This window comes from Spermophilus citellus (assembly GCF_964194105.1).
Source record: "Spermophilus citellus genome assembly, chromosome: 2".
NCBI lineage: Eukaryota > Metazoa > Chordata > Mammalia > Rodentia > Sciuridae > Spermophilus > Spermophilus citellus.
The window spans coordinates 257963315-257976731 of record NC_138183.1 but is presented as its reverse complement, the minus strand read 5'-3'; the positions used below and the strand labels follow the sequence as shown (position 1 = coordinate 257976731).

The 13417-nt window shown below is 56.9% G+C and overlaps 2 protein-coding genes across 2 annotated transcripts; one reads left to right on the top strand and one right to left on the bottom strand.

Moving 5' to 3' along the window:
• Positions 1-336: 336 nt before the first annotated feature.
• Positions 337-3621, bottom strand: SCT (secretin). The gene is made up of 4 exons (XM_081279270.1): positions 2174-3621; positions 2006-2107; positions 1808-1900; positions 337-1679 (listed from the first exon to the last, which is right to left on the bottom strand). Exons 1-4 carry the CDS (start codon positions 2251-2253, stop codon positions 1592-1594), a joined length of 363 nt encoding a protein of 120 aa, XP_081135396.1. The 5' UTR covers positions 2254-3621; the 3' UTR covers positions 337-1591.
• Positions 3622-9340: 5719 nt separating this feature from the next.
• On the top strand, positions 9341-12312 carry DRD4 (dopamine receptor D4). Its single transcript, XM_081282240.1, has 4 exons — positions 9341-9697; positions 11141-11253; positions 11337-11878; positions 12022-12312. The coding sequence occupies exons 1-4, from the start codon at positions 9416-9418 to the stop codon at positions 12252-12254; spliced, it is 1170 nt and encodes a 389-aa protein (XP_081138366.1). The 5' UTR covers positions 9341-9415; the 3' UTR covers positions 12255-12312.
• Positions 12313-13417: the final 1105 nt, after the last annotated feature.

The window sequence follows — 13417 nt, the reverse complement described above, 5'->3', positions numbered from 1 at the left end:
GGGGCATGGACCTGGGGCTATGGGGACAGAGCTGGGGGGCATGGACCTGGGGCTGTGGGTGCAGATCTGGGGAGCATGGACCTGGGGCTGTGGGTGCAGAGCTGGGAGGCATGGACCTGGGGCTGTGGGTGCAGAGCTGGGAGGCATGGACCTGGGGCTGTGGGGACAGAGCTAGGGGGCAGGGCTGGAGCAGGGCCATGGGGACAGAGCTGGGGTACATGGTCCTGGGGCTATGGGTGCAGAGCTGGGAGGCATGGACCTGGGGCTGAGGGTGCAGATCTGGGGGGCAGGGCTGGAGCAGAGCCAGGGCCGTGGGACACAGCTGGGAGGCATGGACCTGGGGCTGTGGGGACAGAGCTGGAGGGCATGGACCTGGGGCTGCGGGTGCAGAGCTGGGGGGCATGGACCTGGGGCTGAGGGTGAAGATCTGGGGGGCAGGGCTGGAGCACAGCTGAGGCGGCTGCTGAAGCTAGGGGTGGGCACAGGTGGGGAAGGGACTAGGCCAGGCTTTGGGTTGCTCTACCCAACCCCTGATCAAGGCTGTCCTGCTAGGCTCCGCCACTGGAATTTTATTAAGGCCAAATTCTGGCGGCCCCTCCTTGGGGCTCAGACCCAGTGTCCCTTCCAGGTCCTTGGACATCCCTTCATCAGTCCTGCAGGAAAAGCCCCTTGTCCCGCGGCACCCCTGCCTGCCTCAGAGACTAGTTAGCTCCCAGGGGCCTGGCAGGGCCCAGTGAAGGGCTTCAGGGACCACTGTGCCCTCGGGGGCGGGGGGGCCCTGGTGACCAACAGAGCAGAGTCCTGGTGAGGCTCCTCAGCCCAGAGCTCCACCTACCCTGCCCCTTCCTTTCTTTGGCCTCCAAATCCCTCAGAGCTGGGAGAGGCCACTGAGGTCTGAGGAAGGGGGAGGCTGCGGGGCACCGCATGCATGAGTGGCCTTCCTGAGACTCCTGATCTCTCTTCACTGGGCAGTCCCACCTCAGGCCCCACCCACCCTCTGGTGCACCCACATGCCTGCTGCAGCCCACCCCTTGGGGGTGACACCACTGTCCCTTGCTGCACAGGCCCTGATGAGATCACACCACCACTTGGCCTGGACATGTCACCAGGATATCCTCCCCAGTCCTCCTGCTCCAGGGGACTCCAGGCATCCTGGGTGGCTCCCTTCCTTCCTGCCCCACCTGAGCGTCTGTGCCCCTCCCTTCACACTGACCCACATGGCCCCTGAGACAGCAGCACCCTGAACACTGCACGTTCACTAAGTGTATTACAAAGTGGGGGGAGCGGAGCTGGAAGTTCAGCCAGTGGACAGGAGGTGGCCCTGAGGCCAGCGATAAGGGCGAGTGCCTGACGGTCATCCAGGTTTAAAGGGCAGCTGGGTGTGGTCACCTGTAGACCTGGAGCAGGAGGATAGGGCCCTCCTTCCTCCTGGCAGCCTGATGTGCAGGGGCTACCCTGGTGTAAGGAGATATGCACAGTGGGCTCCTGAGGCCAGTATGAGTTCTTCCTTTATTAGTGCCAAATACAGCCCCTCCCAGCCCCAGGGTCCTCTCTGGTCCTCCTTTGTCCTCATCTGGGCCACTGGGTGGTTTCAGCCGCCTCTGGAACTGTGACCAGGCCTAGCCACACTAGGCAGCCAGGGAGACCAGACCTGATGCAGAGGGGCTCTGGGTGGCATCCTGCAGAGACATGAAGCCGAGGGCTGGGATGGCAGCTAGAGACCACTGCCTGGCCAGCAGCAGCCCTGAGGTTGCAGGGGACAGGAGAAAGGGCTGGCAGGATGTGGGTGAAGGCCGCGGGTGCTCACCAGGCCTGCAGGGCTGGCTCGTCTGACCACAGCAGGCACAGCTGGCCCTCTGTGGGTTTAAACCAGGAGGTGCGGTTCTCGGTGTCCTGCTCGCTGTTCCACCCCAAATCAAAATTAGTCCTGGAGCCGGGGCACCGGGCATGTCCCGCCGCAGGGCCCCTGTCCAGACTGCTCTCCCGCCCTCACCTGCCGGCTCACCTGCGCTTCCCCACCAGGCCCTGCAGCAGCCGCTGCAACCGCGCGCTGTCCCGCAGGCGGCTGAGCTCACTGGTGAACGTCCCGTCCGAGTGTCGCGGAGCCCTGGGGAGAGGCGAGGTCAGAAGGGGTGGGCAGCGCCGGGCGGGAGGGGCGCGGACGCGGGCTCACCTGGGGGCCGCGGGGCGCGCGGTGGAGCCCCCCAGCAGCAGCAGCAGCAGCAGCGACGGCGGCAGTGGCCAGGGAGCCATGGCGCAGCGGGCGGTGCTGGGCGCTCTGGCAGCCCCGGCCCCAGTCCGCGCGGCCCTTTATAGCGGTCCCTGAGCGGGAGGGTGGGCCGGTTGGGGGCGCCCAGCACCGCCCCGGCTCCGAGCCATCGATCGCCAGAAGGTCAAGGCCGCCCCCCAGCTGTCGCCCGGGACTCCTCCCGCCCCCAGCGCCAAGTCGGCGCCCCTCGGCTGGGCAGCAGGGAGTAGACCAGCTGGATGGCGGGTGCCACGGGCGGGCACTGCCATCCCCTGGGGCTCCCGAGCGAAGAGGGACATCCCGGCCGCGGGCGCCTTCGGGACAGGCGTAGGTCACAGCACGTGTGAAGCCCTGGGGCCTCGGGACCGTGGAGCAGAACCCAGGTGAGCCTCTCCCTAAGGCCCTGAACTGCTCTGCCGGGGTTGGCGGCTGGAAGTGGGTGCAGGTGCCTCGGAGGTGGGCGGGGTAGGAGAGAGGTGGACAGCTGGAGGGGCCTGCCGCATCTGCCTGGAGAGACAGGGCAGCAGGACCGCGCAGAGAACAGGCCCACTGACCTTCTCTGGCCCGCCGGGGAGCGCAGGAAGCAGAGACCAGCGGCGGGAGGAGAAGGTGCTCCCATGGATGCCTTCCAAACCTGCTCTTGGGCTGGCAGGGTAGCCACAGTTGAAATCCCAGCCACTCGGGAGCCTAGGCTGGAGGGTCACAAGCTTAAGGCCAGCCTTGGCCCCTGAGTGAGACCCCATCCCAAAATGATACTTTTTGTAAGGGGTTGGGGTGTGGCTCAGTGGTAGAGTGCCTGCCTCCCACGTGAGGCAATGGGTTTGATCCTCAGCACCACATAAAAATAAATAAAGATATTGTGTCCATCTACAACTAAAAAAAAATTTAAAGTACATTCATGAGAACATTGCAAATCCCAAATATCAACTTGATCTGTGAGATTTCTCAGCATCTGCAAACACTTAAGTAACCAGGCAGATCTTCACTAGGAAAATCTATTTTTAAAAAATTAACATAAAGTGGGGCTGGGTTGTAGCTCAGTGGTAGAGTGCTTGCCTCGCAGCCCCCCAGCCCCTGGTTATCACCTCTGCCTCTGTCTCTGTGAATGGTGACTGTAGAGACCCATGGGAGTGGGGTCACTCAAATCTGCATGACATTCCATTGCCTGCGTAGATGGTGTTTGTCCATCCCCCGTCTGTTGATGGACATCAGGCTGCTTCCACCTTTGACATTGTGAATGTGGGGGTGCAGACAGCTCTTTAAAGCTTGTTTTTTTTTTTGAGGGGGGGAAGGGTGCTGGGGATTGAACCAGGGCCTTGTACATACTAGGCAAGTACTCTACTAACTGAGCTATATCCCCAGCCTTAGAGCCTGTTTTTAATTCTTTGGGGAATATGGTTAGGAGTGGGTTGCTGGGTCATATTTGATTTTTCTTTTCTTCCTTCCTTCCTTCCTTCCTTTCTTTTTCTTTCTTTCTTTTTTTGTACCAGGAATTGAACCCAGGGACACTTAACCACTGAGCCACAACCCTAGTTCTACTTTTTATTTTGAAACGGGTTCTTATTAAGTTGTTTAGTGCCTTGCTAAATTGCTGAGACTGGCTTTTTTTTTTTTTTTTTTTTTAGTTGTAGATGGACAGCATGCCTTTATTTTATTTGTTTGTTTATTTATTTTTTAGTTTTAGGTGGACACACTATCTTTATTTTATTTTTATTTTTAAGTGGTTATTGAGGATCGAACCCAGTGCCCCGCGCATGCCAGGTGAGCCCGCTACCACCTGAGGCACATCCCCAGCCCTGTTTATTTCTATGTGGTGCTGAGGATCCAACCCAGTGCCTCACACATGGGAGGCAAGCGCTCTGCCACTCAGCCCTAGCCCCAGCCCCCCCACCCCCCCCCAAGCATTTTTGTTTGTTTTTTTGAGATGGGGTCTTACTAAGTTGCCTGGCTGGCCTGGAACTTGGGACCCTCTTGTCTTGGTCTCCAGAGTTGCTGGAACCCCAGGTGTCCCAGGTGTGGCCCCCACACCTGGCTGAGGTCGGGCATGTTCTCAGGTGCTTCCCTTTTTTTTTTTTAAGTTGTTGATAGACCTTTATTTTATTTACATATTTATATGTGATACTGAGAATCGAACCCAGTGCCACACACGCCAGGCAAGTGCACTACCGCTGAGCCCCAGCCACAGTGCCTTGGGTGCTTCTTGCTATTTATTTTTATTCTTTATCTGTCCAGATCGTTGTTGTTGTTGTTGTTGTTGTTGTTGTTTTGTGGAGCTGGGAATGGAAGCTAGGGCTCCATGCATGCTGGGCCAGTGTCTGCTCTGAGCTCTGAGCCAGTGTCTTCACTTTGAAGCTGAATTGCCTTTCTGTTTTTGAGTTGTACGAGCTCTTCATACATTCTGGGTACCATACCCTCTGAGCTATGCGGTTAAGAAGTATCTCCTCCCATTCTCTGGGTCCTGTTTTCAATCTCTTCGGAGTATCTTATTCTTTAGTGTAGAGATGAGGGCCATTGTCCAGGCAGAACTCCTGGGCTTAAGCACCCTCCTGCCTGACCTCCCTAGTAGCTGAGGCTGAGGGGTGTGCCTCCACCTGGCTGGCTCTGGCTGACAGCATCTCTGAGGTACCACAGATTGTCACGTCCTTGTGACACCCTGTGGCCTTGCAGCCGCTGCTGTCCCTGCACTGTGCTTCTGGTTGCTCCAGGACCATGAAACCTGCCTCATGTTTCAGATCTCATCTTTGCATCCCTGACCCTTTTGAGTGTACGGTGTGACTCAGGGTCTAGCTGCACTCTTCTACGGGTGGTCGTCTAGCTGTTCCACTCCACTAGTGGAGGAGAGTCTTCCCTGAGCATGGTCTTAGCAGCCTTGTTGAAAATCAGTTAACTGTGATGTGTGAGTTTATATCTGGACTCTCAATGCTCTTTTACTGGAAATTTTATTTTATTTTTTATGCTATTACAAATGGGATAATTTCCTCATTTAATTCTCAGACTATTTGCTATCATATAGAAATAGAACTGATTTTGGCCTGGGGGTGTAGCTCAGCGGTACAGTGCTTGCCTAAGCATGTGTAAGACCCTGAGTTTCCCTAGCACTGCAAAAAAAGAAAGAAAGAAAAAAAGAAATACAACTAATTTTATGTTCACTTTATTTTTTATTTTTATTTATTAAAAAATTTAGTTGTAGTTGGACACAATACCTTCATTTTATTTATTTTTATGTGGTGCTGAGGATCGAACCCAGGGTCTCACACATGCTAGACAAGTGCTCCACCGCTGAGCCACAACCCGAGCTCCATACTTTATTTATTTATTTTTTTATTTAATTGTTGATAGATCTTTCTTTCTTTATATGTGGTGCTGAAAATTGAACCCAGTGCTTCACACATGTCAAGCAAGTGTGGTACTGCTGAGCCACAACCCTAGCCCCCATACTTTATTTTTTTTAATATTTATTTTTTAGTTGCAGTTGGACACAATACCTTTATTTTACTTATTTATTTTTATGTGGTGCTGAGGATCGAACCCAGGACCTTGCACGTGCTAGGCAGGCACCCTACCGCTGAGCCACAACCCCAGCCCTTATGTTTACTATATATCTTTCAACTTTGGTGAATTTTTTTAAAATATTCTTTTCAGTTTTAGATGGACACAATACCTTTTATATCATTTTTTTTTTATGTGGTGTTAAGGATCAAACCCAGTGCCTCACACACACTAGGCAAACCCTCCACCACTGAGTGGCAACTCCAGCCCCCAATTTTGCTGAATTATTACTGTAACTTTCAGAAGATTTCCTATGCATGAGATCAGTCTGCACATTGAAACAGGCTAGGTCCTTCCTCTTCATTGTTGGGCGTCTATCACTTGCTCTTCCTGTGCTTCCAGACAGTGTTCTGGCAGAAGCTACAAGCTGCAAGTCCGCGGACCTGGGGAGCCACACTCACTGCTGCAGGGAGCATGCCACGGTTGGGTTCTTGCAGGTCTCCTGTTGGGGACCCATCTTTCTACCCAGGTTGTTCTGTAACAAACCCAAGGCCTCATGCCTGCGAGGCGAGCACTCTACGGATGAGCCAGACCCCAGCTCCTAATGGGTCTTTTTTTTTTTTTTTTTTAAATCATGAAAGGGCACTGAATTATGTCAAATGCTTTTTCTGCAGCAAGTGAGACAATCACCTGGTTTTCTTCCTTCTCTTATTGTGATATATTGCATTGAGTTTCTTTTTTTAAATATTTACTTTTTAGTTGTAGTTGACACAATACCTTTATTTTACTCATATATTTTTATGTGGTGCTGAGGATCAAACCCAGGGACCCGCATGTGCAAGGCGAGCGCTGTACTGCTGAGCCACAACCCCAGTCCCCATTGATTGAGTTTCATCTCCTGAATCACACTGTCTTCCTCAGTGAGCTCCCCTGCATCAGGACATGTAATCCTTTAAAACATGCTGCTGGGTTCTGGTCAGCTTCCATTTCACTGGGATTTCTGCATCTACATTCCAAGGGGGGATTATTCTGAAATTTTCCTTCTCCCAACATCATTGAATTTTGAGACTTCTTTATATGTTTTATAAAGACCTCATATTATTCTACTTGCATACACATATACACAAGACATTGGATAATATTTCACTAATATTCTTTTGTACTCTGTGGCTACAAGTTTTGGGGTTTTGTTGTTTTTTTGTGTGTGTGTGTGGAACTGGGGATGGAATGTAGGGGTGCTCTACCACTGAGCTACACCACACCACCAGCCCTTTCTTGCTTTTAAGATGTGGTCTTTCTAAATTGCCCAGGCTGACCTTGAACTTGCCATCCTCCTGCCTCAGACTCCCACATAGTCAGGATTACAGGTGTCCCTTTGCACCTGGCTGTTCTTAGTCTTGACAGTCCCGTTCTTCTGTGTTTCCATTTGTGGATCCATGCTGGTGGCGTCAGATTTAAAAATTCTTTGTCTAATCCCAGGTTGAAACATTTTTCCCACATTTTCTCCATAATTTTCATAGGTTTTTTTTTTTTTTTTTTGCATTTAAATTGGAGTTACTTTTGTTTACTTGTTTTCTTTTGGTACTGGACCAAGGGGTACTCTACTACTGAGCTACATCTCTAGCCCTTTTTATTTTTTATTTCGAGACAGGGTCTCACTAAGGTGCTTAGGGCCTTGCTAAATTGTTTAGAGGCTAGCCTTGAACTTGCAATTCTCTGGCCTCAGCCTCCCCAGTAGGGGGATTACAGTTGATTAGTTTTTATATAAAAAGTGAGGTCTGAATGTATAGGCACCTCGTGACAAATCTTCAAAATACACACAAAAAATGATAGAACTGGAGGAGGAGGAGGAAGAGAAGGGGAGGAGGAGGAGAACTCTCACCCTGGGTACCTCACTACTCTTCTCTCAGAAACTATCAGAACAGTTTGAGAATTAGCAAGGACGTGGAAGGTCTGACCTTACTGTCATTTATAGGTCCAGCCACATTCCTTCTCCGACCTGTCTCCACCCCACACTGGGAATTGAACCCAGGAGTGCTCCACCACCGAGCTCCAAAACCAGTGCTCTTATTCCTTCCTGAGTTGGTGAGGGGCAGGCCTCCTGAGCTGCTGGAGTGACAGGTGTGTGCCATGGCCCAGAGCCTCTTCACTGTCTCAAACAGTGGCAGGTGGAAGACAATGGGGGCAGGAAGAAGCTCTGTGTCCCACTCTAGACCCAAGGCCACCCTGCTCCGGATCTCGGTTCTGTGCCAGCGAATGCCCCAGTGGCTGTGCTGAGTTCTCTTGCTCAAGCCTTCAGGGGGAGGGAAGGCTGCTGGCTGTGCACAGGGCTGCCCAAAGGCACCAGCCGCCCGTCCCACCCCACAGCCCAGACTCTCCTTGTGGTGTGAGTACCACCCCGTTTCTCTGCCAGTCCACACCCTGAAATCTTTGAAGTCAGGACCCTCCCCTCCTGATGGGCTGGTGCTGCACTTCTCTGCCGTCCCAGGGAGCCAGTGCTGGAGAAGGTGATGGAGTGATGCAGTTGGAGACCCACCTAGAGTTCAGCCTTTTAGCAAACGGGCCCCAGAAAACATCACTCGGGTCTGGCGTCACCCCAACCTTAAGTCCACAGAGAAGATTATCTCCCTAAGACGTTTTCATGTACTTTCTTCCTATGCTCTTTTATAATCTGCCAGGGACGGTTTTGGTCCTCCATGCTCACAGCCTCCTCTGGCCACCTCTTTTTTTTATTTTTAATAGATGCACACAATGTCTTTATTTACTTTTATGTGGTGCTGAGGATTGAACCCAGTACCTCACACTTGCGAGGCGGGCGCTCTACAACTGAGCTGCAGCCCCAGCCCTGGCCACCTCTTAATGTGTCTTTCAGGTGACTCTAGTGTAGTTTCTCCTGTTGGGGATGCCCCCCCCCCCCAACCGGCTCCTGTAGTCGAGCGTTGGCCGTGTCAAGTGCTCACGTGATTTCTTGAGTTAGTTCTTGGTAGCCCCTGAGGTCTGCGCGGTAGTCACTGGTCGCGGGGACTAAGGGCTAAGGGTAGCAAGGTGGGCAGGGTACGCGGGGCCGGGCTGCAGCGTTGCTGAGGATCTGCGAGAGTGTTGGAGGAGGATGAGCGCGCGACTCGGGCGCCAGGCGGGGTTGCACCGCCAAGGCCAGACGGGGTTAGGGGCAGGGAGAGAGACAGCCCTGGAGCCTCGGGGATGGGGAAGAAGGAGACGCCCAAAGCGGCTTTCGGCGGAGCCAGAGCTCGGGTCTTCCAGCGCCCGGCCGGTGGACAGAGCGGAGGGCGACGCGGATCCGCCTCGGAGCCAGGCGCTTCTAGGAGGTACCCGGAGAGGGGTGCCAGGTGGGGGTCGATACGCACGTACACCGGGTCTGGTTCGGTCGACCCGCCTTCCCAGCTGGGATCTCGTGTGTAGACCCGCGCACCGCCCGATGCCGTCTGGGGCTGCCTGTGCCAATCACCTCGCTCAGTTCTCATCGCTCGGCCGCTGCTTTCGCCTGGCTGCGGGACTCACCGAGCGCAAAACCCCGAGATCTCGAGACACGCACGCGGCGGGGCGCCGCTTGGGCCCCCTGATCCGGGGCGGGGCGGGGCGGGGCGTGCCAGGGGCGGGGCTCCGGGAAGGGCCGGGGCTTTGCTCCGCGCCTGCCGAGGCGCACCTGGCCGGCGGGCCATGGGGAACCGCAGCGCCGCGGACGCGGGCGGGCTGTTGGCTGGGCGTGAGCCGGGCACCGGGACCCCGGGGTCGGGCGCGGCGTTGGGGGCAGCGGGGGCGACAGCACTGGTGGGAGGCGTGCTGCTCATTGGAGTGGTGCTGGCGGGGAATTCGCTCGTGTGCGTGAGCGTGGCGTCGGAGCGCTCGCTGCAGACGCCCACCAACTACTTCATCGTGAGCCTGGCGGCCGCCGACCTCCTCCTCGCACTCCTCGTACTGCCGCTCTTCGTCTACTCCGAGGTAAGCCTGCGTCCCCGCCTGCTCCTGCGTCCCGTCCCTGTCCCCGCTGAGCCCCTTAGCACCCAGGTCGCCTCTTTGATCCGGAATATCGAGTTGCAGCAGACGGTTGCGGGGGCGCCTGACCTGCTCGCCCCCTGGTCCTCAGCTGTCCTCGGTCCCTGGAGTCTCTGCTCCTTTTGCTGTCAGTCCCCCTGTGTCTCTCTTCTCCCCTCCCCCTCTCCACTTGCCTCGGCTTCTGCCACCCAGAGGCCCCTGTCTTTGGAGCCAGAGACTCCAGAAACTGGCGGCTTGTCCAAACCCCGCCCTCTCCGCAACCGGATTCCCCTCCCCTACACTCGGAGGACCCAACCGGACAGACCACCAGATGGGGGCTCAGCCGCGCGCAGTACCCCCAGGGCGCGCGCACACACCGCTGCCTAAGGCCATCCACACCACACCGGCGCCCTCCACGTGCGCTGGTGAACAAGGCCTGGCGTCCTCCAGGAGCAGTGAGCTGGACTGGACAGCGAATCCAAGGGGAGGCCGGTGGGAGGGGCAGGACCCCTGTGAGAAACCCACACCCAGGCCAGGTCTGGTCCTTGGGTGGTCCCACTGTAGTGCCAACCTCTCTCCTCTGTGGTTGAGCCCGGAGAAAAGCCGCTTAGGGCCCTGCTGGGAACTAGGTGTCCTGGATTGTGGGGGAGGGGAGACGTGGGTTACTAAGGTGGACAGGGCTGTTCTGTCGTTTGGGGCACAGGCCAGTACCGCAAGGACACACGACCTCGGCTCCTCCTAGCTGCGGACGTCACGGTGACGGCTCTTAAGCTGCTAATGTCCCAAATCAGGGCGAAGGGATTTAGAGGGGGGGTGGCACCCTGTTCCTGCCCTTGCAGAGGGATACCCCCATGCGTGATCCTGTGCTGGGCACTGTGCCGTGAGTTCTTTGTGTTTTTTAAACTCCTTCGCCCTCACAACTGCCTTGGCTTCTGCCACCCACAAGTTGTGGATGTGGATACTGCCACCACCCCTGGGCTCACGGATGAGTAAACAGAGAAGTAGCTTGTCCAGAGTCCCACAACAACAACACCGGCTATCAGGAAGGCCCACTCTTAGCAGAGCTCTAGGTGAAAAGGGCGGCTTTGTGTTCAGGGCCATCCAGTCCTGGGGTTCCTCTGAAGCCAGGGACATCAGAGCCCCCCCCATATGTTCCCCAGGCTTCGTATCCTAAGGAAGGGAGAGCTGAGGCAGGAGGCTGGCTTCTGTCCCTGCCCCTGACCTAGTCAACCAACCAGTCAGAGGACTGTCCAGGCCAGTGAGTGTCCCCAGTTGCCCGAGGCTCACATCGGATTTCCTTTCCCCTGATACTCAGTCCATGCTCCCTCAAAAAAGTGGGGGTCAGAAAGTCTGCAGCTAGCAAATAACGGACTTTTTTCTCCTTGCTGCGCCCTTGGCGTGGCCACTCAGGTGCATGGCGGCACGTGGTTGCTGAGCCCCCGACTTTGCGACGCACTCATGGCCATGGACGTCATGCTGTGCACCGCCTCCATCTTCAACCTGTGCGCCATCAGCGTGGACAGGTGGGCGCCCCCGCTGTCCCCCCACCCCATACCCCCGCGCCAGCTGCTCCGTGGGCCTCACTGCTGCCGCCCGCGCCCCGCAGGTTCGTGGCCGTGACTGTGCCGCTGCGCTACCACCGCCAGGGCCGGCGCCAGCTGCTGCTCATCGGTGCCACGTGGCTGCTCTCTGCAGCTGTGGCGGCGCCAGTACTGTGCGGCCTCAATGACGTGCGCGGGCGCGACCCTGCCGTTTGCCGCCTGGAGGACCGCGACTACGTGGTCTATTCGTCCGTGTGCTCCTTCTTCTTGCCCTGCCCGCTCATGCTGCTGCTCTACTGGGCCACGTTCCGCGGCCTCCGGCGCTGGGGAGCGGCCCGGCGAGCCAAGCTGCATGCCCGCGCGCCCCGCCGGCCCAGCGGCCCCGGCCCGCCACCGGCACCCAGCCTTCGCCTGGGACCCTGCGGGCCCGACTGTCCGGTGCCCGGGCCGGTCTTCCACCGGGTCTCCTGCGGACCCGGCTGCCCGCCTCTCGACGCCATTCCTGAAGCAGAGCTCTCGCCCCAGCCCCCGACGCAGGCCCACCAAAGGCGTGCCAAGATCACCAGCCGAGAGCGCAAGGCCATGAGGGTCCTGCCGGTGGTGGTTGGTGGGTTCCCGCCCTGGCGCGGGTCGGAGGAAGGGGGCTGAGGTGCACAGGGGGCGGGGAGGGGCAGGGCGGCCGGGTGGAGGAGGGGAATGGGAGAGGGTGGGGCGTGGGGCGCCGGTTTGGCTGACTGCCCTCGCCCCCAGGGGCCTTCCTGGTATGCTGGACGCCCTTCTTCGTGGTGCACATTACAGGGGCACTGTGTCGGGCTTGCTCCGTGCCCCCGCGCCTGGTCAGCGCTGTCACCTGGCTGGGCTATGTCAACAGCGCTCTCAACCCGCTCATCTACACTGTCTTCAACACCAAGTTCCGCACAGTGTTCCGCAAGGCACTGCGCCCTAGCTGCAGAGCCCCGGGGCCCTGCTGTGCTTCTGATTAAACAGATTCCTTCCGGATGCTGTGCAGGTTCCTGGGATCGGTGTGAGGAGGAGGAGGGGCTTCTGACCCAAGGACCCCATCAGTCGGTTGACCCTTTCCTCCCCATAGTGAGGAGGTCCTGCAGCTGGGGCAGTCCCCTCAGCTCCAACCAAGGGTAGCATCCAGGAGCTGTTTCCCCCTTTACCACAGGAGAGTGTTTGGGGTGATGGTCCTGAAGGGAGACCTCTGCTTGCCCTGAGGGTGGGGGCACAGGGGTCTCCTGAGATGCACAGCACCCAGTGGAAGGTACCCACCAAGGGTCCTGGCCAGCTCCTGCTTCTGAGGACCAGGTGGGTGGAATTTTTGCTGTCCCAGTGGGAATGGCAAGAGGACTATCTTCAGAGCTTCCTGGAGGCCAAAAAACAAAACAACAACAAAAACCAGCTGCCAACCCCTGGCCAGAAAGTGCCTGCTAGGGAAGGGACTGGGGATTGGCAGAGGTCCACCCAGGGCTCCCTGAAGGAGTGCCACACTAAGGCCAACCGTGTGCTCCGCAGACCTGTCTCTCGTGTCCCAAGGCAACCTCAGGGAGAAGACAGCAGGGCCAGGGTTGGGCAGAGGACACCAAGCTGCCTGTACTGAGGCATCTCTGGCCCTGGGGGCAAAGGGACAGCTCCTGTTAGAACAGTTCAACGTGGCTGTCCCTGTCTTTGGTCATGGGAGAGTTCCTGTCAGCCCTGTTGGCAGGAGCTGTCCTGTGTGTCCTATGTCCAGGTTGTTGCCTCTTCAAACTGCCACAAGGGCCTGTATTCTTGTCTGGACAGTGTGAAATTCTGGGCTCAGCACCCTGGGACATGCCCTGAGGGCCGTTAGGGCCATGGCTGTAGGCACCTCAGCACGCTAGAGTACTCTGCAGTTGGGGCCACCCTAGTACCGTCCAGTGCTCCAGCCTCGTCTACCGTGTGCGGTCACATCACAAGCCTCCCCTGACCTGCTGTCGTAGCCTGTCCCTGATCCCTTTAGGGAACGGACGAGGTCATGGATTTATTTCTGCCGGCCTGAGTGTCCCCAGCCTGTGTGGTGCTGACACCGGAACCGGAACTGGGGCTCCCTTGGGCTCTGTCCCTGGGGACCTAAGGGCCCAATGTGCCTGGCCCTTGCTGACCCGGACTGAGAGCCCTTCAG